The 24,478-nt window shown below is 35.8% G+C and overlaps 1 protein-coding gene across 4 annotated transcripts in view; it reads left to right on the top strand.

Moving 5' to 3' along the window:
* Positions 1–18,076, top strand: part of LOC149788810 (uncharacterized) — a 104,453-nt gene extending 86,377 nt beyond the window's left edge. For 3 of the 4 annotated variants that reach the window (XM_089974939.1, XM_089974940.1, XM_089974941.1), the window contains one exon: positions 5,258–18,076. In XM_089974939.1, the coding sequence (XP_089831065.1) occupies positions 5,258–6,183 (926 nt within the window). In that variant the 3' untranslated portion in view covers positions 6,184–18,076. The remainder of the gene's footprint in view (positions 1–5,257) is intronic. The other variant, XR_016424254.1, reaches the window with a different exon arrangement.
* Positions 18,077–24,478: the final 6,402 nt, after the last annotated feature.

The following is a 24,478-nucleotide window of genomic DNA, read 5'->3' on the forward strand; positions in this document are numbered from 1 at the left end:
ATTTTTTATGAGCGAAATCTGGGCATCTTTATATGGGAATCCAGCATCTAACTGGCTGTGCAAACCCTATGCATATTTACATGGTCATACTGCATCTGATTTGCTGAGCTTCAGCAACTAATAATAAGATATTCCTGCAGCTGATGGTATAGTTTAAAGCTATTAGCACATACATCAAAGGTATATTTATATATTACAATATTACATAGGCCAGATAAGTGATATAAAATCAACTTGGGTCTCTTGTCTGCATATACTAATAGACTTTAATCCTATTACAGTAGCACACACATAGATAGATAGATAGATAGATAGATAGATAGATAGATAAGATAAGATAAGGTAAGATAAGAATTCTTTATTTCAGACTACAAAGTCCATACCTCTAAAATAAAATATAAATATAAATTAAAGCATTATAAACATAAAAGAACATATATGTCATACCTACAAGTATACATATACATCTACAACTATTAACTGCGACATGCATTATTAAGAATGAAATTAAACGACAAAATTTAATAGTAATTTGTTCCATCAAATAATATGAGAATTTAAATGAATGTCATAGTTCCAAAGAGATTTCAGTATACAGTTCTTACTATTAGATATTCTTGTCATCATTGCGAATACATACTTTCTCATTATTTCATCGAAACTGAATACATTATAATTTACAAACATGTTGGAGGCACTGTTCCACCTAGGAAGACCTAATAGAAAATGAAGACTATTATTATAACCAATAACTAGTTTTCTTTTCATACATTCACCAAAGGTTGTCCACAGAGGAGCACAATACATAGTGCAGCAATAAGATTTGAATAATCTAATTTTGATATTCAATGAACAATTCTTGAATTTATGTAGAAGCATGTTTGTTCGAGTACACAACAATTGGTAATGTCTCATCATATCTTCATTATCTGACCGATTGGATTTCAGAATATGACCCAAATATGAATAACTGTTGACATAGGTAAGATCATTGCCGTTAAGATGTACAGGGGGAGGAGATGGTGATTTGAAAGAAGTTGGCTGAAAGACTGCATTCTGATTATTTTGTATTATAGATTATATCATTCTCAAATGCGCATTGTTCACATATTTTTAATAATTTCCTTAAACCTGTTATAGAAGGACTTATCAATAACATATCATCAGCAAAACTAAAATTGTTAAGAAACAACACTTTTGGTGGCAGACGTAACCCCACATGACACTGACCAAACTTACGATTTAATTCGTCTTTATATATATATTAAATAACAAAGGGGACAGAATACCCCCCGCCTCACCCCATTGGTTACATGGAAAGCGCTGGATATTACATTTCCCCATTGCACACAATACAACTGTTTACCATACCAGTTAACTAACGTATGAACTATGTAGACAGGTATTTTAATGTCAATCAACTTTTTAAAGTGTCCAGTGATTGACCCTATCAAATGCCTTGCTAGCATCTAAAAAACATGCAAACATTGGGCTGCCATATTCTACATAATAGCTGACCGTTTGCTTAAAAGCATATATGCATAAATCTGTTGAATGCTGCTTTTTAAAACCAAACTGATTATCAGAGATTGTGACTTCACATCTTTGCAGTATCATGCATTCACATATTTTTGAAATAATAGTCGTAAGAGCTATAGATCTGTCGTTATTTTTGTCTGCCAGGTTACCCATTTTGATTTTTAGGAGTGGTATAATGTTAACTTTTGTGAAATCATCTGGTACAATGTTATGCACAAACATGCAATTAAAAAAAATCATCAAAAGCACATGAAGTCTAGTATCTGAAAATATAAAATGTTCCACATACAAAAAATCTGATCCTGGACATTTACAACCTTTTTGCCTTGTTATTGCACTTTGGATTTCAGATCAGATAACGTGATTACCTCAATACAAGCAGAAGGTGTATTCAATGCTGAAAGCACATGCTTCTTATTCGATTCATTGTTAACACTATTGAGCAAGTCTTCAAAATATTTTTCCACGTGTTGCATATATTATTCTGACCATGGTTCTCATCAATTCAAATTGGTAGTTTATTGGAAGTTGTCGTAGTATTTTGTTTAACTTGCTTCCAGAATTCACGTTGGTCGACATTTTCAAATTTTTGTGCTAGCGAGTCTGCTCTGTGTTTTACTTCCTCCTTCTTACATAATCTAAGAGCATATTTGTATTGTGCTCTTGTTTGGCGCATTTGGTTACTGAGATGGCCGTGACGAGGTTTACCATTATCACGCCACATAAGGTAAGCATTTCGTGCGAAGTCGTGTAGTTCTTTGACACAGTCATTCCAGCCTGGTATAACCCGGTGACCACGTTTGGATTTACTAGTGAAGCTATTACTAGAGTTTGACAAAGCTTTTACTATATCAGTGTATAAACCATTTATCTGTTTCATATGCGCCTGGTTAGTGTAGCCATGGTCATTACAGATCGCAACACAATGTGGGATCTCAATCTTGTTTAATAAGAATGCAGAAGTCTGAGTATAGTTCAGTTTTTCGTCAGAAGTAAGGTCTGACCAATTGATGTTGTATTTCAAGTTTAAGAGTTAATTGGGGCAAGGTTCAAATTTGGGAAGCAAATCAGTCTTGGTAGTCATTAAATAAAGTAGGATGATGGTCGGACCCTACCAGGGTGTGAAGTATTCTCGAATCACTTATAGCAGAATGAGCAGACTGTGTAGAGACACAATGATCCAGCCAAGACACTGTATTGTGTGAATCACTGACATAAGTGAAATTTGTTGTGTGGTCTACTATTAGCTTTAAGTCCGATATGATATAACCATATTTGTCACAGAATAGGCGAATTTCATCTCCAAAGGGTATTGATTTTAGCATATTTGCATTCCAATCTCCTACTACATAAGCATGTAGAGTATTAGCATTTTCTACAATAGAATTAATTTTGCCCAAATAATCTATAAATTCCCAAAAATTTCCCACAAGATCACAAGGTAAATAGATATTGACAAAAAGCAAGGAGGAATCCCCCATATGGATAGTAATACCTATTAGTCTGGGATCATCGAGGTGTTGTACTTCAACGATACTTGCAGGAGATCTACGGAATAGTACCCTGACACCTCCATAAGGTCTACCTATATGAATATCATTAGAAGATTGAATCGATGATTCCCCTGATCCATAGAACTCATTGTGTACGGATGAGAGACAGTCTAACTCACTGTCGAGAAGCCACAATTCTTGTAAGAAAACAAATATTGGAAATATCACATAAAGTTCTTACATTTTGTATATTTCTTGTTAATGTTATTGTGATTGTTATTGTTATTGTGGGGTTTAATGCCATTTCTCAGCACATGATAGGCTATGCATGGCGGCCAGTATTAATGGTGGAGGAAGAACCCGGGAAAACCCTGGAAAGAACCACCTATCCACGAGAAGGTACTGGCAAGCTTTCTCACATTCCCACATTGGCCGAATCTTATACTCGAACCCACGCAGACAGAGGTGAGATGGCAGTGATCCGTATTGGAGAGCGCTTTAGACCACTCGGCCACTCTTGGCCCCCAGTCTATGAACGACAGTTATTAAAAGAAATGCTTAAAGTATCCAGTACGTATATTTGAGTCCAATTTGTGGAGATGATGGCTCAATTCCAACTTTGATATTAGTTTCTAACTAAGGCGTTTCTTGGCCACGTATCCACGTTCATCATCACATTGCGCGTAGGGTTATTGCATGTGATTTTGAAGCTGGCATAGGTAATAAATTTCTGTTGTAGTTTTTCCACCTAGGTGGGCTTAACTCCAGAGTAATGCTCAATTTGCAAATAAATGTCATATTCCCTCGTTTCAGGGGCAAGTCTTGTCATGAATATGCATCACTGTCACATTGGATGCACTTTACGCAAATTTGAAGATGCTGCCTTTCCTATGATAACACTTTCATGCCTTTTTAGAAACTAGTGTGTGGATTGGACATTTGTAAACATATTAAGCCATCTTTGATGCAGATTTGTGCGCAGTGTTTTACATGGAAACGCTGACAGAGGTCGTTATTCTGCAGAGAGCTTGTGACTTTAGCAAAAGTTTTATCGTTTTCCAAATTCTTGTCTTGGGTGTTGGTGTCTTCTGAACACGCGACCATTTTTAATATGGTTGTGCTGTGGTTTAATTCACCATCATCTGATTTATTATTATCATGAATTTCTGCTGTTGTATCCCATTAAGCAGAGCAGGTCTTATTTGCACTAACCCGAGTCTCTTTGCTGCTTGAGTCCATGCATTGCACATCTTCACGTGTGCTACTACTAACAGTTCTTTCTTTTAAATGACTAGGAGCAGGGATATTCCTCGTTGACCTACATGGTTGACTTTTCAGCTCATAATTTGTTATACTGTAGCCTCCAATTACAGATGAAGTCTCATTGAGAACAATGTCAGACTGAGCTGTGTTCTAATTGTCAACGTGGGGAGGCAATGTACTTTCGACCGTCGAATGTGGCTGGATTTTTTCACATAAATGTTGCATTGCACATAACGTCTCCACCTGGACTAACTTAAGTATGTCCACCAAATGTTTCACATTTTCCATGTCCTTCAGTAAAATTGACATGTTCACATAATTGTAAGATACAGGTGGCAACTTTGAAAGATCCAATGGGCAAAAACATGGTATGTCATTTGGGTCTGTGGACAGAAATAAATTCAATATATCTTTCATATTATTAATAGATTTATCCGTACCCTACCTCTTTATCATTCTCTCAACTGTTTGTACCACTGAGAACAAGGTCCGTTTTGCAGCCTCAATGTCACTGTCACAGTATGTGTCCACACACAGCTTCACAATAAAACTGTATGGCAATGTGTTCGTTTTGTTTTGTACAGAATAAGTTCATTCACCATTATTGATGAGCTATCAACGAACCGTAGTCGTTTGTAATCTTCCACCATATTTACAGGGCTTCTCCTCACCCTAGGAAATCTTTTCAGTTCACTTTTCGTACAAAGGAATAAATCTCCCTGACACAAATGACCAGGAGAGGTTCCTCAATCTTCACACTGCATGTTGAAAGTTAAAATTTCATGGGATAGATTAAAATAACAACTAATAGATAGATAGATAGATTTCATAGATATCTCATTTATTATAGTAGAACTGTAAAATTTGATTTGTTATTTACATCTCTCTTCTTGTATTAAAATATTTTCATACCTGGAAAACAGTTTAAATATAGTATCAGAATCATTTTATTTCTATTTCAGCCCCTGTAGTTCTTCTGCCAGACATATCAAACCATTTTACACCAGCCCAAATGGATGTTCCCACTCCAGCCCCAACAGCAGATGTCATGCAAGCCCCAGCATCTGGTTCCATACCATCCACAACAACTGGATCCACACCATGCCCAATATCCACTCCCACAACAGCTATTCTCATGCAATCCCAAACATCAGCATCAACAACAACGGATGTCATGCAGTGCCCAGCATCTGGTTCCACAACTAATGTCAAGCAAACGCCAACATCCAGTTCCACAACAACTCATGTCACACAACCCCCATCAGTTGATGATACTGACAGGTTCATGCACATTGCATGTCTCTTGGTAAATGTTGGATCGAGGGTCCTTAGACGGCTCCTGCTTTATCATACAGTTACTCCAAACTGCACTCTTGACCAGTTTCTTGCCAACAACAAAATAGATATTGACGATCTAAGGAAGAGCAGAATACTAAATAAATCACAAATGAACATCTTGTTTCCACAGGGCGGAAGTACCAACCTGGGTGATTACGATATTACACTTTTATCTGCCTTATTTACAAACATTGTGCTTACTGTAAGTCAGCAGCAATTGAACATGATACAGGTTTTGAGAGACAAAAGAAATGAAATATTTGCTCATGCAAAATCAGTTACGGTGAATTCAAATGATTACCAGACATTTTGGAATGACATATGCACAACACTGGTGGCTCTGAGTAAGCAGTGTGGAGACCCAGATTTTGAAAATGAAATATTACGAGAGATTCAATGCATCCAGTTATCAACAGTTCAAGGTACATCTTTCCTTGACACACTACAGACACACCCCAGAAGGATTGAAACTCTTGAAAGACTTGTGCAGACTTTGATTTCAAGCCAATCTCAACCATCAAAGAAAGAATCGGATGACAGTGACTCGTAATCTTCGTCAGAAGCAATCAGTATGGAAAAGCTATAGTTGATGTCATGAAATCAGGAGAACCAATCAATATGGAAAACCAACAGATTATGTCATGGAAACATGAGTTAGTGTACAGATATGTGATTGCACAAATTCAAGCTCCATCATTGTGGCATTCGTATAGTAAGCCAGTCCACCAGATTAATTTGAGGATTTTGCAATACACGATTGCAGACATTGTTATTAGTTGTAAATAGTATAAATAAGTTATCATGCAATGATGCGATTAAGAGTTCATATTTAACCTTGAGCCCCTTGATCTTGAGTCCAGATAAATAATAAATATATCTTCAGACCTAATTGTCAACCTCTTAACGAGAGGATTTTGCAAACCTTAATTACAGACATCATTATAAGTTGTAAATAATGTAAATATAACGTTATGCATTCTGCATTAGTATCTCTTAATGGCAACTCTTATAGCTACAATAAGCTATCATGCAATGCTGTGATTATGACTTTAAAGTTAAGACCTAATTTTCAGCTCCAGGATCCTGGGTTCATATATGACATGAGTGTGATTTCAGACTTTAATTATCAGCCCCAGGATCATTAGTTCAGGTGTGCAAAATTTTTTACTTTAAACCTAATATTCAACCTCTGAATTCTGAGTTCAGATATATCATGATGATGACTACAGACGTGACTGTAGACCTCTGGATTCTGAGTTCAGATATATCATGACGATGACTAGAGACGTGATTGTGAACCTCACGATTCTGAGTTCAGATATGTCATGATGATGACTTCAGACGTGATTGTAAACCTCTGGATTCTGAGTTCAGATATGTCCTGACTATTACTTTAAATATGGAATTAAGTCCCTGGATCCTTGGATAGATTTAATGATAATCACATTTGGCATATGGCTGTTTGCTATGCTGATTTGGTTACCTGGCATTTGGCTGTTTACTATGCTGATGTGGTTACCTGGCATATGGCTGTTTACTATGCTGATGTGGTTACCTGGCATATGGCTGTTTACTATGCTGATGTGGTACCTGACACATGGCTGTTTACTATGCTGATGTGGTTACCATTGAAACTGTTCAGCTGTGTTTTGTTTTCCTCTTGAATAAACTATTAATTTGTCATTTCACTCTGCTAGGTTTGAATAGGAAGGAATTTTATCACATTCAAAAAGCATGATATCAAACAATTATCTATTATCAAAATCATAGTCTTATAATCTCAACATGGGTTATGTACTTGAACCTACAGTACATAAACATTAATCTTCTAATTTAATGCAAAAGATATGATTGCTTAAATTGACCAATCAGATGACTCCATTCTAGGAACAAATCATCCATTCGGGTTTGAAACACTCATGATCATCTCAGCTGATCAAAAATATTACAAGAATATGAAATGACTGCCTTCATGATGCTTTTGGGATTCAATTAGAACAAGTAACTTTTTCACATTTTTGTTCTTAGCTTTAATATTTCACTAACCTGAGTAGCCATGCAAATAAGAAAGTTATGGATTGATACTTGATAAAAACTAGTTTCTGTTGAGTGTTACTACTGGTTACAGTGTTGCCCCTGTGATATCATTCATGTTGTATTTGCTTTGTAATACCAGTAAATCATCATTTATGATATGAACCACGTGTGATGCAGAGAGAAAACAATTAGAGTTCTCTATGAACTGTCAAGTACTTTTCTGATTTTATCTTTAATTTTATTAAATTTAGTGGTCATCTGGCCATGCAGGAAAGACAGAATAACTGCTCATAATGGGAATTAATAAGTGTTGTATGTTGCTCCTGTTCACGATACCTGTGTGTGTGTGTTTATGTGTATGTTTTTGGAGTTATAACATAGCTTTAACAATGGTTTGGTCATATTGCTATGATGTCTGCAGTGTGTCAGTCTACATTCATGTCTAGCACTTGAGCATTATGTTGTAGTTATGTAGCATCATGTCCCACTGTCACATTATCCAGACACTAGGCCAGCCAGTCCTAATACTAATTTTTAATGCTGAGCACCATGCGAGGCAGCTGCTAGTACCTATTTTACAAGTTTTTGGTATGACTTGGCCGGGGTTGTAAAACGCAACCTTCCTCATCCAAGGCAGGCACTAGGCCATTGGAGCGGTCGATACTAGCAATTATTTGTTCTTTTATTTGCTTTCATATACTGGTAAGTGATTGTTTATGTTGTTGGATGTTGATATGCATCAATATTTTAAATATTGTAGCAATAAGAAACATATGTTTGTTTAATGTAAACCTGGTTGGCAATAGGAAAAAGGATGGCTTTTTCAATTAGGAATGAAATTTTAATTGAGTCTTGAAGTGTGTCAGTTCATGAATGGTTCAGAGCTTTATTCAATGCAGAATAACTCATTTATACATTTTTAGCTCACTAAACCGCAAGACCAGTTGAAATTTGTATCATGTCCCTGAATCAGTCATTGATCCATCAATAACTGCTTGTTCCATTCTGGAAGCCATATTTCTGATTGAATTTAAATAAAACATAGAATATAAACCTATTTACCAAGACCTTGGAGGAGTTCAATAAAGAACAAAATACACTCATAATTGAGGCCATATTCCTGATTGAATTTTGATAAAACTTAGAATATAAATTTATATTAATAAGATCATGAATGAGTTTGATAAAGAGCAAAATACAATCATAATTGAGGTCATTTGGAATCTGATTGGCTGAACTTGTGACCATGCTGTAGAACACATTTCTGACTTGATAATGTTCCAATTTGGGATAAAAGTCTTTATCACACAGGTTTGATATTGAGCAAGTTCCGCATAAACCAGTGGGACAATCTTGCATCGCATTTATTGAGCTGTTTAGTACTCTGTGTGCCCTAATTTTATCTATGTACAGCGTTCACTGCTAGGTTCTTACACTACTACATATGCCTGATCTTTCGTTACATTATGTTGGCCAGGTGAGTGATGTCAGGCTACCTTGGTCCTCTTGTTTCTGTCCATTTAGCACAGTTATGATTTTATAATTATTTCCAATTTATTTACATATAGTAATTCCTTTACAAACTTATCTTCTCTGTGCGTTTGCCCTGTCATCTGCCGTTAAACCTCTAACAAATTGCACTGTAAAGAGCAGTCGAAAAATGACCTACTTTCCCGCAGTTTGAGTTTGATAACAATTGGTGGTTTCTCGTAACTATCTGTTGACAGACGAATCAATTTGGGGAATGTGCCCGTACTGCTTCGATTAAGCTGAAGTAATTTCTCGATTTTGGCTTACTGGCCTGTTGCCATTAAATGACGCACCAAGGTCGATTGAGTTTGCGCACACACCTACCTAGTTCATGCCGTTCGGCTAATATCATCTGGCTTTATGTGAAAGAAATTAACAACAATGTCATGGTGTTTTGAGAAGAGTCAGAATCAAATATTTCTTTTGATTAATGGAAGGCAGGCAGTGTCATCAACCTCATTTGAGATCATACCTCATAAATGCACGTAACTCGTGGGAGTCATTCTAATCAATATGGGTTAGTTGACTTTGTCACAAAATTTATTTAATTATTTAGACTTAAATTTTTTAAAGTATATGTGAATATAAATAATATCAAAGGTTACATTTTTTAAAAAATTACAATATAGTTAAATTTCATTAATTTATTTTTATTATATTATTGTATTATAAAAATATTTCATATTTTTAAAAAAAATGGAAATTATACAATAAAATATAATGTTAACAATACATATAGTAGTTCCTTTTACAGTAGGAAATGTACTTTTTGTAAGATGTGAGTAATTTTCCAGTTTGCATTGTTAACTAGCTGTACTGGTATAAGGACCTTCCATTTAATATGGAAAATGGGGGATGTTTCTGATTTTCTTATTTAATCTATTTTGAAGCATTATTTTTTTATTAAAAATCTTGGACCAGACTCCCTCCTCTCAGTATTAAATGGTAGATTGCTTAGTGGCAGTTTTATTTGAGGTAAGAGAAAGTATTTAGATTAAGACATGTTTAAAATAGCTGACAGAGAATTGCATTACTTCTATAAGCAATCTGTATGTAAAATTGTTTCATATTTTTGGAAAAAAAAGGAGTAAAATTTTGACTAGATGTTGGATGGGTTTAATTTTTTCCTTGATGTTTTTTGACAGAAAGTGAATTTGTTCAAGAGACTGATTGTTTATCCGTGGTGTTTAAAAGCCAAGAATCGTTTGGTGGCAGTAGTTTTACAAGCTAAGAATATATGTGCTGATTACAAACTAAACTACAGAAGTTAAGGAAAGTACGAATGCTATAGAACTTTAAGATGTACATTTACTGTGCAATCTTATCTCTACTGCTCATAGGCCAAACAAGCTTAAGGGATAGTTGTCCATTACAACTACTGTACAGTCTTTTACCTCTATTGCTTATTATATGGTTGTCCATTACAATTATTGTACAGTATTTTACCTCATTTGCTTATAATATTGTTGTCCATTGCAACTATTGTACAATCTTTTACTTCTACTGCTTATTATATGGTTGTCCATTACAATTATTGTACAATCTTTTACCTCTGTTGCTTATGATATGGTTGTCCATTACAATTGTTATACAGTATTGTATATATGTTGCTCATCACCAGAAAAACTTATGGTATGGTTGTCCATTACATTATTGTGTTGTCTTTTTCAGCTATTGCTTATGGTGTGGTTGTCCATTACAATTATTGTACAGTCTTTTACCTCTGCTGCTTATGATATGGTTGTCCTTTACAGCTATTGTACAGCATTGTATATCTGTTGTTCATCACCAGAAGAACTTATTGTATGGTTGTCCATTACATTATTGCATTGTCTTTGATCTCTGTTGATTTATAGCCTAGATGTTGAGGTTTATTCTAAATGAAAATGGTCCACTCTGATATCCAATAAAGCTGCCATCTTGAAACTCTTGTAATCACTTCTGCATAGAAATGGAAGATTATATCTACATGGAGTTTTATTAAGAAGACTTGTGTTATTTGGTTGGCCATAAATGAAATCAGTGTCCATCGTCCACTCCAGTTGAACACCATGACAGCCAACTTGAACATTGTGTAATCACTGCTCATGAATTGATGGCCATACCATCATGGGTTTTTCACCAAAAGACATATTGTATTTAGCTGGTCCAAAATGAAAATGGTAACACTCTTGCATCCAACATGTCTGCCACAATATGCAGACAAGAGAGTGTCAGCCCCTTTAAGTGGATTTTTTATATTATTTATTATATGGGATAAATAAAGCATGATATCAATAGAAATTGACAATGTGTAGCACGGATTGTTCAAGTGATTATCTCCCTGTAGGGCTGACAAGAATGGGGAGGGCAATGGGGGATATATCCCCGGGGCCCAAACCCATAAGGGGGCCCAGAGCGAACAACACTTTTTAATTTTATAAAAGAAAATTTTTGTTTGAACAAGACTAGGAGAGGCACAGATGTTTCTTACCCCAGGGCCTGTGATTGTTCTCTACAGCCCTGCTTCCTGAACGTTTATTATTAACGTGAAAAGTTGTAAAGCTATAGATGATTTTCCAAAATATCTATCACTGTAAGACATGGGACATGTGATTTGTGATGGTGCCAAGATGCCGACTCTAGCACTATACACAGTCAGACATGGAGCATTTGACTTGCGATAGTGCTAAGATACCAACTCTAGCAGTCTACACACTGTAAGACAGGGAGCATTTGATTTGTGATAGTGCTAAAATAGTGACGAGTCTAATGACTACAGTATCATACTCACTGTAAGACATGGAGCTTGTGATCTTGTGACCAGTGTATTGACTATAGTATTATACTATAATGTGATGTAGGTGTGGTAATTAGAATACTATAGTATTATGCTATGTGATGTAGGTATGGTAATTAGAATACTATAGTTTTATACTTTAATGTGATGTAGATATGGTAATTAGACTACTATAGTATTATATTATAATGTAATGTAGGTATGGTAATTAGAATACTATAGTATTTTGCTATAATGTCATATAGGTATGGTAATTAGAACACAGCTTTTATGAAAATATCTTTTACCAATTTTTTTGTGTTCATAATATATTACCTCCCTTGACAAATGACACATAATTTGCCCGTATCACTGACTTTTATCATAAAAATGAGCAGGTGTATAAAACGTATGGACATTGGTTAGCAGGTTAAAATTTGGCATTTGGTCTGCAGTTTGTACTGGTCAGCAAAACACGGACATGAGCAGACTGATGAACATTTTAATATAAATCTGAGATTTGGGGTTGGAATTGCAGTGTGCAGGGAAAACCTTCAGAAGGATGATTGACAACACATTTAAAATGCACTAAATAATGTCAAAAATTGTACAGATCAATTCCAATATACCTATAGAAAATACTTTAGAACAAAACACAGTTAAGAAAGTTGAAAAAATCAAGTCCACAAGACACAAAAATATGTAACCATGTCCAATGTGGGTATGTGAGAAAGCTTGCCAGTAGCTTTTCATGGGTCAGTGGTTCTTCCTGGGGTTTTCCCGGGTTCTTCCTCCACCATTAATACTGGCCGCCATGCATAGCCTATCATGTGCTGAAAAATGGCATTAAACCCAAAAACAACAACAACAACAAATGTAACCATGTTTGTCTATATGGCTTAAACAGTATAAGGTCATCAACATATAAAGTATAAATGAACCTAGCAAATTGGTTTGTACTTAATTGTACTCAGAAAATGTTTTTACAAAAGGTGTATAGAAATTAAACTGTTACTTAAGTGATCTGAACATGTATTCAGAGTATCTTCATTTGACCTTGATATAGTGTTAAAAATTGTATGCCTCCAAGTTATTAGTGTTTGGACTTTTGTAGTAAAATGAATTCAGGACAGACCTCTCAGCAGACACTATCAAAATAATACGCTCATATTTTCTACTACATTGGGGGCATAATAATGCTATTGGTAAAAATTATATACCACAAGTTTTAGTCATATAAAATCTTTAGAGTAAAAGCCAAGATTTGTTCCAATTATACTGAAAGCTTATGTTAAATTAGTTATGGAATTACACCAATTTCTGGATCCATGCCCGAGGTAGCTGACTGGTCAAAGGCGCTTCCTTTTACAGATCACTGGCATTTAACATTTGTCTGCATAGAATTGAGGTTTCAGGCCTGGCCAACAAGGTTATGTGAGAAAGCCTGCCAGTAGCTTCCAGTGGGTGAGTGGTTCTTCTTTTGATTTGCATGGTTTTTCATCCACCAGATATACTGGCTGCCATATATAGCCTATTGTGTGCTTAAATATTGTATTAAGCCCATAACAACAAAACATATTTCTGAATTGATATCCTACAGTTGAATTACTTGTGGATTGATGTAGATTTCTGAATAGATTTCCTGCAGTTGAATTGTGGATTGATGCAGCTTTCTGAAAAGACTTATTACAGTTGAGTTACTTGTGGATTGATGCAGATATTTGAAAAGACTTCTCACAGTTGAATTGCCTGTGGACAAATACAAATTTCTGAACATATTTCTTACAGTTGAATTACTTGTGGACTGAAACAGATTCTGAACAGATTTCTTAAAACTTACTTGTGGACCAATAGATTCTTAAGAGACTACACAGTTGAATATTATGTGGACAAACAAATTTCTAAAGAGAATCTTTTTTTCAGTTGAATTTCTTGTGGTTGAGTGCAGATTTCTGAACAGACTTAATACAGTTGAAAATGAGTTGTTTACCAATATACATTTCTGAAAAGACTTCTTAGAGCTGAATTACTTGTGAACCGATGCAGATGTCTGTACCAACATTTTACACTGGATGAATTGCTTGTAGACCAATAGAGTATTATGATCAGACCTTTTTACAGTGGATGAAACATCACCATGTTGATTCAGAGGGAGAACTTGGTCTGAGGAGGATAGAGGTTAAGCTTAGCCATGCTGATGATAGTTTGAAACCAGCCTTCAAATGTAAAAGTCAAATTGGCAGTGTGGGAGATTCCAATGAGACATAAATTACTATGCTTGTGAACACACCATGAGGGCTGTATAACAGAGATTTTCTGTTCTATCAGCTTGTAACCAATAACTTCTTTGTAAAATGCATTGGTATACATTTGAATCATAATAACAGACTTTTCAGTGAAATTAATTTTAAGTGTTTCTACATATATTCTTTCAACCTAGTGATTATATTTCTGCTTGTAAAATCTGTTCAGGACAACAACCCTCCGAACTTTTTAATGAATGTAGAAATTATTTCTGGCCAACAATATTATTGAACAAATTTGACAACTGCTCTCCAGAGTTCCAAATTAGTGTAATCCTTATTATTATCCCCAAACACCATCATAACAGCTCCCCCCTATTGTTCATCAATGTAGACATTATCACAGACTCAAAGCAGCATTGGACAAAACTTGAGAGGATTTAAACTTGAATATTCATTATGTACAAGTCATGTAGAAGTTAAATATTGCCATGGTGACAGGAGCTGTGGTGGCTTAGTGTTTAGCACACCGAATTCAAAACTGAAAGTGTCCAGGTTGGAACCCATCATTAGATTAGCCAAGGTTGGTTAGGGTTTCTTTGGGCATTGCAACATACTTAAATTGCTTCAGCACTAAATTATATACTTGTGTTCGAAACCGATCCAATTTAAAAAAACGGGGAGGATTACCATAAAAATGTTTGGACACATCCAGATGTCTGCTAGGTCCAAAACAAAACTGGTAGATCCAAAATAAAATTGATAAGTTCAAAATAAACATAGTAGGTCAAAGCAAACATTGGTTCTACATCTGACATATAGTATGGCAATATTGGCCATTTTGAAAATGTTATCTGTATTCCTATTTAATGGGTGATTATGTCAACATTAGATTTTCTGGACAATATTGCAAAATGGTGTCTGTCTTACAACTAATCTTGACTCTAAGGTGGCCAACTTAAAAATATTGTTATCACTACCTTTTCTGAATGGCTGATCATATCAACATGTGATTTTCATCAATATTCATATATTTCTAGTTCGATCTAGATTCAAATGATATTTATCTGACACCCAATATGGCAACCATGGCACCCATCTTAAAAGTCGTGTCATTGCTACAATTCCTGAATTGATGGTTATATTGAATTTTCACTTTTTACAAAAGCTTGTTATATCGAGTCAGCTATAAATGAAAGTGGTGTTGATCAGAATGTGGGAACCAAATCTTTGTTGTTGCTTCTTAATTTAAACGGATTGTCATAGCTTCAGGGGGATTTCACCAAAAGCCCTGTGTATTCTTGATATTAAATGGTAAGTATGCCAGTCTGATACACCACATGGCTGACGTACAGTATGGTCTGTATGATGGCTGGAAATCATGCCAATCTGACATACCAAATGACCTGTATGATGGCTGGAAATTATGCCGGTCTGATGTACAATATGGTCGGTATGATGGCTAGAAATTATGCCAGTCTGATGTACAATATGGTCGGTATGATGGCTGGAAATTATGCCAAGCTGACATACAAAATGGTCGTTATGATGGCTGGAAATTATGCCAATCTGACGTACAATATGGTTGGTATGATGGCTGGAAATTATGCCAGTCTGACATACAATATGGTCTGTATGATGGCTGGAAATAATGCCAGTCTGATGTACAATATGGTCGGTGTGATGACTGGAAATTATGCCAATCTGACAAATAATATGGTCTGTATGATGGCTGGAAATTATGTCAATCTGACGTACAAAATAGTCGGTATGATGGCTGGAAATTATGTCAAACTGACGTACAAAATGGTCAGTATGATGGCTGAAAATTATGTCAATCTGACGTACAATATGGTCTGTATGATGGCTGGAAATTATGTCAATCTGACGTACAATATGGTCTGTATGATGGCTGGAAATTATGTCAATCTGACGTACAAAATGGCCGGTATGATGGCTGGAAATTATGCCAATCTGACGTACAAAATGGTCGGTATGATGGCTGGAAATTATGCCAATCTGACGTACAATATGGTCTGTATGATGGCTGAAAATTATGTCACTCTGACGTACAATATGGTCTGTATGATGGCTGGAAATTATGTCAATCTGACGTACAAAATGGTCGGTATGATGGCTGGAAATTATGCCAATCTGACGTACAATATGATCTTTATGATGGCTGGAAATTATGTCAATCTGACGTACAAAATGGTCAGTATGATGGCTGGAAATTATGCCAATCTGACGTACAGTATGGTCTGTATGATGGCTGGAAATTATGTCAATCTGACGTACAAAATGGTCGGTATGATGGCTGGAAATTATGCCAATCTGATGTACAAAATGGTCTGTATGATGGCTGGAAAGCATGCCAATCTGATATACAATATGGCTTTAATGGTAACTGGAAATTACATCAATCTGACATACAGTATGGTTAGCATGACGACTGGATATTATGCCAATCTGAGATACAATATAGCCTGCATAATTGCTAAAAATTGTGCCAATCGGACTGGAACTTAAATCAGTTATACTTGAAAATATGCCAATCTGCCTTTCCACATGGCCAACATAATGGCTGGAAATGCCGATCAGAGATACAATATGGCCAGCATGGTGTGACCATCTTAGAAATATTTCCTATGGGTACTTCTGTCAGTTAATTGATGTGAGGTTTTCACTAAAGACATTGTACGAGGTATAATTGGTCCTAAACTAAAAAGATGCTGATCTGACATTCAATATGGCCTCTATGGTGGACATCTTGTTGAAAATCTTGCTATATATTTTCCAGAACAGATAGATCTCTGCCTCTAACCTTATTGAACATTGAATGAGCTGTAAAGCATTATGATTAAATTAATTTGTTGGCAGCTCAAACTCTGCAATTGTGACCATTTCCATGCGAATGAATACACTGATTTTTAGACACCCACCATAATGTGAACCTAAACAGGGCTAAAACAGGACACTCCATGGTATGCATCTAATAACATATCCTTTCAACATGAGTCCATATGCAATTTTGTCAGCAGGAAATTAAATAGTTCTTAACCCTACTATATAAATTAAAGTCTGTAAAATGTATAGCGAAAAAATCACCTCAATTTACTAGACAATGGGTACATCTCAAAATATTTAGTACCCTATCTTATTTTCCCCCACCAGTTAACTGATTTTATGGCTTTAAAATAATTAGTTTTCCAACACCTTTTTGGGGCAGATCTAGGAATATTGTTTGGGAGGGAGGGTGTAAGTAAGTAGGCATGGGGAGTGTAGGATGTAACCCCATCAGGGGCACAAGGAGACAAATATCCACAAAGATCATGCGTTGAGAGTATTTCCAGGGGATACTTTTAAACATCTACCAATAAAGTAAGCTTTCGTTAGGAAAGATTAGAGAAAATAGTTTGGGGCAATGTTCATATACATTATTTATTGAATGATAGCCAAACTCCAAAACAAAGTTTTACATTTTCTCACACGGCATGTTTGATCAGACCAATCCAGTAGCTTAAGTGGCGGGGGGGTATACTCAGGTAGGCAAGGTGTCTGTAGGATGGAACTCCTGTTAGGGTCTAAAAGAAACAAATCTCCACCAAGATCATGCATTGAAGGTGTTTGCAGGGCATACTTTTAAACATCTTCCCACAAAGAAAGCTTTCATTAGGAAACACTGTAGATGTTTCACACTCATGGCGGGAGAGCAGGGGATGTGCAATAGCAAAAATATAGTTCACCAACATTTTATATATATCATATATGTTGACATAAAATATAAAAAAAATAGATTTGTGTCCATAAAGCATTGAGTTTTATGATACCTGTATCCAAATACGGATCTTAAGGAGATAAATCTAATAATACTTTGTTGAGATAGCTTGATTTTTTTGCTAAGTTATAGCCTTTCTAATAAAAGTTTGACTGCGTCGTTTTTAGATGAATTTAATCTTTTTCGGAGAATATCTTAGTAACCCCTTTGAATTACTTGCTAACTTTGACCCTAACAGATGAGCCCGGTAAAGATGCATGCTGAGACACCTAGCCTATGAAGGTAGCTTGAGGGCTTATGGAGTTAGTTGGATTCGAGTGACAAACATACCCTGTACGACATAAATTTGAATAAAGCCCGTCTTCCAAACTAGCACCGTAAGACAGTCTGCTTGAGGTAAAATGGCCAAGTTGCCACATTATCTCGATACCGCCTTGGAATTTTGACACGTGGTTTGCTTTGCTAGATCGGCCTTGATGAGACAAAAATAAGGATGGTTCGGATGGTTTGTCCGCCTATCTGCGACCTACAATGCCCCCATAATGTGAAATGAGTGTTTGATACTAAGGTAGCGGAAGGATCGTCAGAATTCTATGATTCCTATGTACAAAGATGCGTCTTCATGAGAGTAATCCAACAATACCTCGTTGGTGAGAACCGGTCGATGCATTCGTTAGAAAATCGGATTCTTGTGACTTAGGATTAGGGTTTAGGGCTAGGGTTATGTGCTTCTGGTAATAACGCAAGAACAGACAATACGATTTGAATGAGCTTTTTACATCAATACGTGTCTCATGGAGCCTGAAAGATCAGTACTTGGTTCATGAAAATTGTTTTTAGTAGTTTGGGAGAAATTCGGATTCCTGTGATTTCCCACAGATGTAGCATAGGTTAGGGTTAGGGTTACAGTTTTCTGTTAATAGCGTACGAACGGATGGGGCGATCCGGATGCAGTTTTCACTACGATACATGTTTTATGGAGCCTGATAGATAGGTAGTTACTTCATGAAAATCAGTCAGAGGTTGGGTAGGAAAATGGATTTTGTCATTTAGAGTTAGGGTTATCTATGAAGTAACATCAATATTTTGGTAACTCATGGGATTTTGTCATGTGGTTTGCCCTGCTAGATCAGCCTTGGTGAGGCCTAATTAAAAATGGTTCATCTGTATGTCTGTACAGCGCCCCCTATATTGTGAAAAGAGTGTTTGGTGCTGTATTGGGCGGATGGATCATTGGAGTTCTACATACATATGTCCCTTTTGTCATATGAGGTTTCCTATGCTGGATAAAGGTAAATCTATTATCATAGTTAATCATATGGAACTAACTTTTATCCCTCGTATCGGGGGCCCAGAGTGGCCGAGTGGTCTAAAGTTCTCACCATTACGGATCACTGCCATCTCACCTCTGTCTGCGTCGGTTCGAGTCTCGGATTCGGCTAATGTAGTTATGTGAGAAAGCTTGCCAGTAGCTTCTCGTGAGTCGGTGGTTCTTTCCGGGGGTTTTCCGGGTTCTTCCTCCACCATTAATACTGGCCGCCATGTATAGCCTATCTTGTGCTGAAAAATGGCGTTAAGCCCTACAACAACAACAATCCCTCGTATTGATGACACGTCAAGTACTAGTCTTGCTTGGTGGTGTTCACACTAGTTGCACGTATGCAAAGTTTTTGTTTTATAAAATTTCAAATAATCTGCAGTTGATAATTACTATTGAAAAATATGTAACATACAGGTAATGAATTTTAAATGTTGTCTTCTGCTAACATCTTCAACACTCCCAGGAAATACGGTAACAAAGTAGTGCTGTAGTTAGAGAATCTAAACATTGTTGGCTTTTGAACAAAGATGCGCAATCATATCACTTGAGAAATATGTACATTAATTGTGCACTTGAGGTCTGATATACCCTTTCAAATTTAAACATTAGTATAATGAAATGGTGTATTGCACATATCAGCCTTGCTTTGTATCTTTCTGAGAGGGAGGGAGGGAGGGAGGGAGAGAGAGAGCGAGAGAGAGAGAGTCAGTTACCATAAGGAATTTTGCTTCTCAGATTAGATGGGAAGGATGTTGGCTTATGATATGTACTGTAATAAATATTTTAGCTTTTATTAGGAATGGAAGGAAGCTGAAGTAACAATTGTTATCCAGTCAGAGGTACATGTATTTGATGTATGCATCTGCCTATATATGAATACAATGGCCTGCTTACAATCAATGAATTCAGAATGTGTCTAAAACAGAGAAAACGGAAAAAGTCTCGACTCGCATGGATTCACTGTAGAGTTCTATAAATTCCTCTGGAAGTCTCTTGAGAGATTTATATGTAGATCAATAAATTACGGATATACTGTAGGAAAACTTTCAGATTTTCAGACTCGAGTTATCACATGTCTATGAAAGGAAGAAAAAGACAGAAGATATTTTACAAACTGGAGACCTATATCACTTTTAAATATTAACTATAAGATTGCTTGGGGAGCCATTGCAGTTAGGATTAAAATGGTTATTCCATCAATAATCAGTGATACTCAAAAAGGATATACGAAGGGTAGATTCATTAGAGAAAATGCCAGGCTCTTGTACAATATCATGGACTAACTTGAGAATGAAAACAGATATGGTTTATTATTGTTAATAGACTTTGAAAAAGCCTTTGACTCAATTAACTGGGTCTTTGTGGAAGAAGCTTTACAATCTTTTAACTTTGTTGATTCTGTTTGTAAGTGGTTTAAATTGTTTTGTAATGACTCTAAAAGTTGTGTTACAAATAATGGGCATATGTCATCTTCTTTAGAGTTGAAAGAGGATGTCGTCAAGGAGACACCCTTGCACCTTATTTGTTTATCATGGGGTTGAGATTTTAGCTATAACTTTAAAGCAAATTGTGGATATATGGGGAATAATCTTTGATGCCAGTGAATATAAACTGGGTCAGTATGCTGATGACGCTTTTATTCTAGATCCATCTCAACTTTCCCTTGAAGCAACTATGAATATCTTGCATGTTTTTTTCTATTATGTGGACTTAAATGTAACATAACAAAAACAAGCTATTTGGATTCTAAACAAGAAATTTTCAAGTGAAAGAATATGTCCCGAAATGGGCCTAATTTGATCAATTTCTAAATTTACAATCCTTGGCATAGAATTTTCTCCAGATTTATAATAAATGGTGGAAATTAATTATATGAAGAAACTAAGAAAGGCAAAACGAATATTGGCAAGCAGGAGTCAAAGACATATGTCAATAGTTGGTAAAGTAATTGTTGTAAAAACTCTTGTTCTGCCCATATTCATGAATCTTTTTCAGCACCTCCCATTAGCAAAAGTTGAAGCAAAACTAAAACGCACGTTATTTAAGTTTGTGTGGGGTGCAAAAGTAGAGAGAATAAAACGTGATATACTAGTTTCCCCAGAAAACAAGGGAGGACTAAATATGATACACATATTTTCATTAATTAGTTCTATTAAGATAAGATGGGTTAAAAGATTGCTGGAAAAGGAAAATGGAACGTGGCAGAACTTAGTCAATATAACTATACTCAGAAATAAAAAGAAAATTTGGAATTTAGGGAGAAGGAATTTAGAATAATTTAGTAAGTTCATTAAAACAGTTTTTGGAGAGATGTAATTCTGGCAGTAACTAATGGGAAAGAGGAACCGCAAAGTCCTAACGAGTATTTATCCATGAGCATTTTCAATTTTGTCCCCACCCCACCCCCCCAAAAATGTCCTATCAATACAAATCCTGGACAGGAGCCGGTTTTGAAATTGTGAATGATCTAATAGATGATCATGGTAATTAATATCTTTTGAAATAATAAAACAAAAAACTAGAAGCAATGATTTCTTGAAATACTTTATAATATCCAAAATTCCAAAAGCACGGAAAGACGCCATAAACAACCATTTAGTACATAATAATTGTAATAAGCAGGTGGATAAAATAATGAAGTTGCAAAAACAAAATTCAATCAAGTTTGTTTACAAAGATCCTTTTAAAAAAAAGCTAAAAGGCAATACACTGGAAAACAAGAAACTTGGATACAAGTATTTAATAAAAATATAAGTAGAGAGGAGTGGTCTGAGATTTATAGCCGGGCGAAATGCTGTACCAAGGATACCAAGATGATCTCTTTTAGCTTTAAATTAATCCACAGAATATTCGCTACTAATGATTTTCTAAAAAGAATTAACATATTAGTTGACAACAAATGTACTTTCTGTGAGTGTGAAAATGAAAGTATTGAGCATCTCTTTTATGATTGCAGCATAAACTGAAACAGAAAATGAAAGAAAAACAGGAAGAGTTGCAGTGTAAACTTGAAGAAGTAAAAGAAAGAAGAAAATCAGGTTTAAAAGCTTGGTTTGAAACAATGAATGAAAAGGCAGAAGCTGTGCCAAAGGCATTCTGGCAACGCTGCCCTGAACCACAACTCTTGCATTATGAATCGCCATCTGAAGAAGCAAACGGAAGTGGCCTTGCCACTTGCGATGTGCAAATGCATTGGTCATAAGAAACAAAATGTCATCCCTGAATAGTCAGTGATTCAAGATAAACTCTGTAACAATACACCCTCGCTGGTGCTGATCAACTGGAAATTTTGATCAGCGGAAGATGAGCCGGCTGTAATTCCACTAAAATCATCAATGAAGCAGCTGCAATTTGTCAACCTTTATTTGCCGCTGGCGTCATCAATAATATTATCAATGATTACTACCATGTTTGATCAATTAGATCAGTGATAACAAAATAACACAATTATACACAATACCCAACATGGGCCTGAAATGGTCAGGGTGATAAGTTCACAATTATCTTATCTACTGAGATGGGATTGGTTATGTTGTTCAAGGTGTATTTAGAGGGATAGCCCCAAAAGTGATCCCAATACCAAAACAATTAGGCATGAAAGCCATCAAAGTTGTGTGTGATAAAGGTATTGACACTGCTGGTGATGCTGCTGGTAAAACATTCTCAGTGGTTCTTGCCATCATACAAACTATATATAGAACTGATGTCTCCATGACGATTTTAAAATCATCTTGCCAAAAGGTCCTCAAAATCATGTATGGTCTTCACAAAAGGTCCTCTAAATTTTCACTTGATGGCTATTAGCGCTTACCAAAATACACATTTTGTACAGAACCAGTGAACTTTTGAAGACATTAAAATGGGCCTGTCAAGGTCCTTGCCATCATAAACAGTATCTATACAGCTAATAACCTTTTGAAGACATAAAAATGAGCTTGTCGAGGTCCTTGCTGTAATACGCAGCATGCATACAACTAATAACCTTTTGAAGACATTAAAATGAACTAGTCAAGGTCCTTGCCATCATACACATTATGTGTAGAACTGATGACCTTTTGAAGACATTAAATGAGTTTGCCAAAGTCCTTGCCATAAAACACAGTATATATATAGAACTGATGACCTCTTAAAAATTGTAAAATGATCTTTCAATAATGCACAGTATGTATAGAACAGATGACATTTTCAAGACTTTAAAATCAGCTTACCAAAGGTCCTTGCTATCATACACAGTATGTATAGAACTGATGACCTCTTGAAGACTTCAAAATCAGCCTGCCAAATGTCCTTGCCATAATAATCAGTATGATAAAACTGATGACTTTTTGAAGACTTTAAAATAATCTTGTCATAATACACAGTATGTAGAGAGCAGATGACCTTTAGAAGAACTTAAAATCAGCTTGCCAATGTCATTGCCATCATACACAGTGTGGATAGAACTGATGACCTTTTGAAGACTGAAATAATCTTGCCAATGGTCCTTGACATAATACACAGTATGTACAGAATCGGTGACGTCTTGAAAACTTTAAAATTATATTGCCATAATAAACAATATGAATAGAACCGATGACTTTTCAAAGACTTTAAAATGATCTTGCCAAAGGTCCTTGTCATAATAAGCAGTATGTATAGAACTGATGACCTCTGAAGATTTTAGAATGATCTTGCCAAAGGTCCTTGCCATAATAAGCAGTATGTATAGAACTGATGACCTCTGAAGATTTTAGAATGATCTTGCCAAAGGTCCTTGCCATAATAAGCAGTATGTATAGAACTGATGACCTCTGAAGATTTTAGAATGATCTTGCCAAAGGTCCTTGCCATAATAAGCAGTATGTATAGAACTGATGACCTCTGAAGATTTTAGAATGATCTTGCCAAAGGTCCTTGTCATAATAAGCAGTATGTATAGAACTGATGACCTCTGAAGATTTTAGAATGAGCTTGCCAAAGGTCCTTGCCATAATACACAATATACATAGAACTGTTGAGCCTCTGAAATGAGCTTGTCATGGTCAGTGCTGTTATATATAACATGCACAATATCACAGGTCAACTGCTCTTGGTTATTTAGCGACAACACATTTATGTTATACCACCTGCACACCATTAGAAGTCGCTTTTATCACACACACATACACAGATATATATAGATAAGCCTTTGCAACAATT

Source organism: Sinohyriopsis cumingii, chromosome 11 (genome assembly GCF_028554795.1).
Source record: "Sinohyriopsis cumingii isolate HCF-2022 chromosome 11, ASM2855479v2, whole genome shotgun sequence".
Classification (NCBI taxonomy): Eukaryota; Metazoa; Mollusca; class Bivalvia; order Unionida; family Unionidae; genus Sinohyriopsis; species Sinohyriopsis cumingii.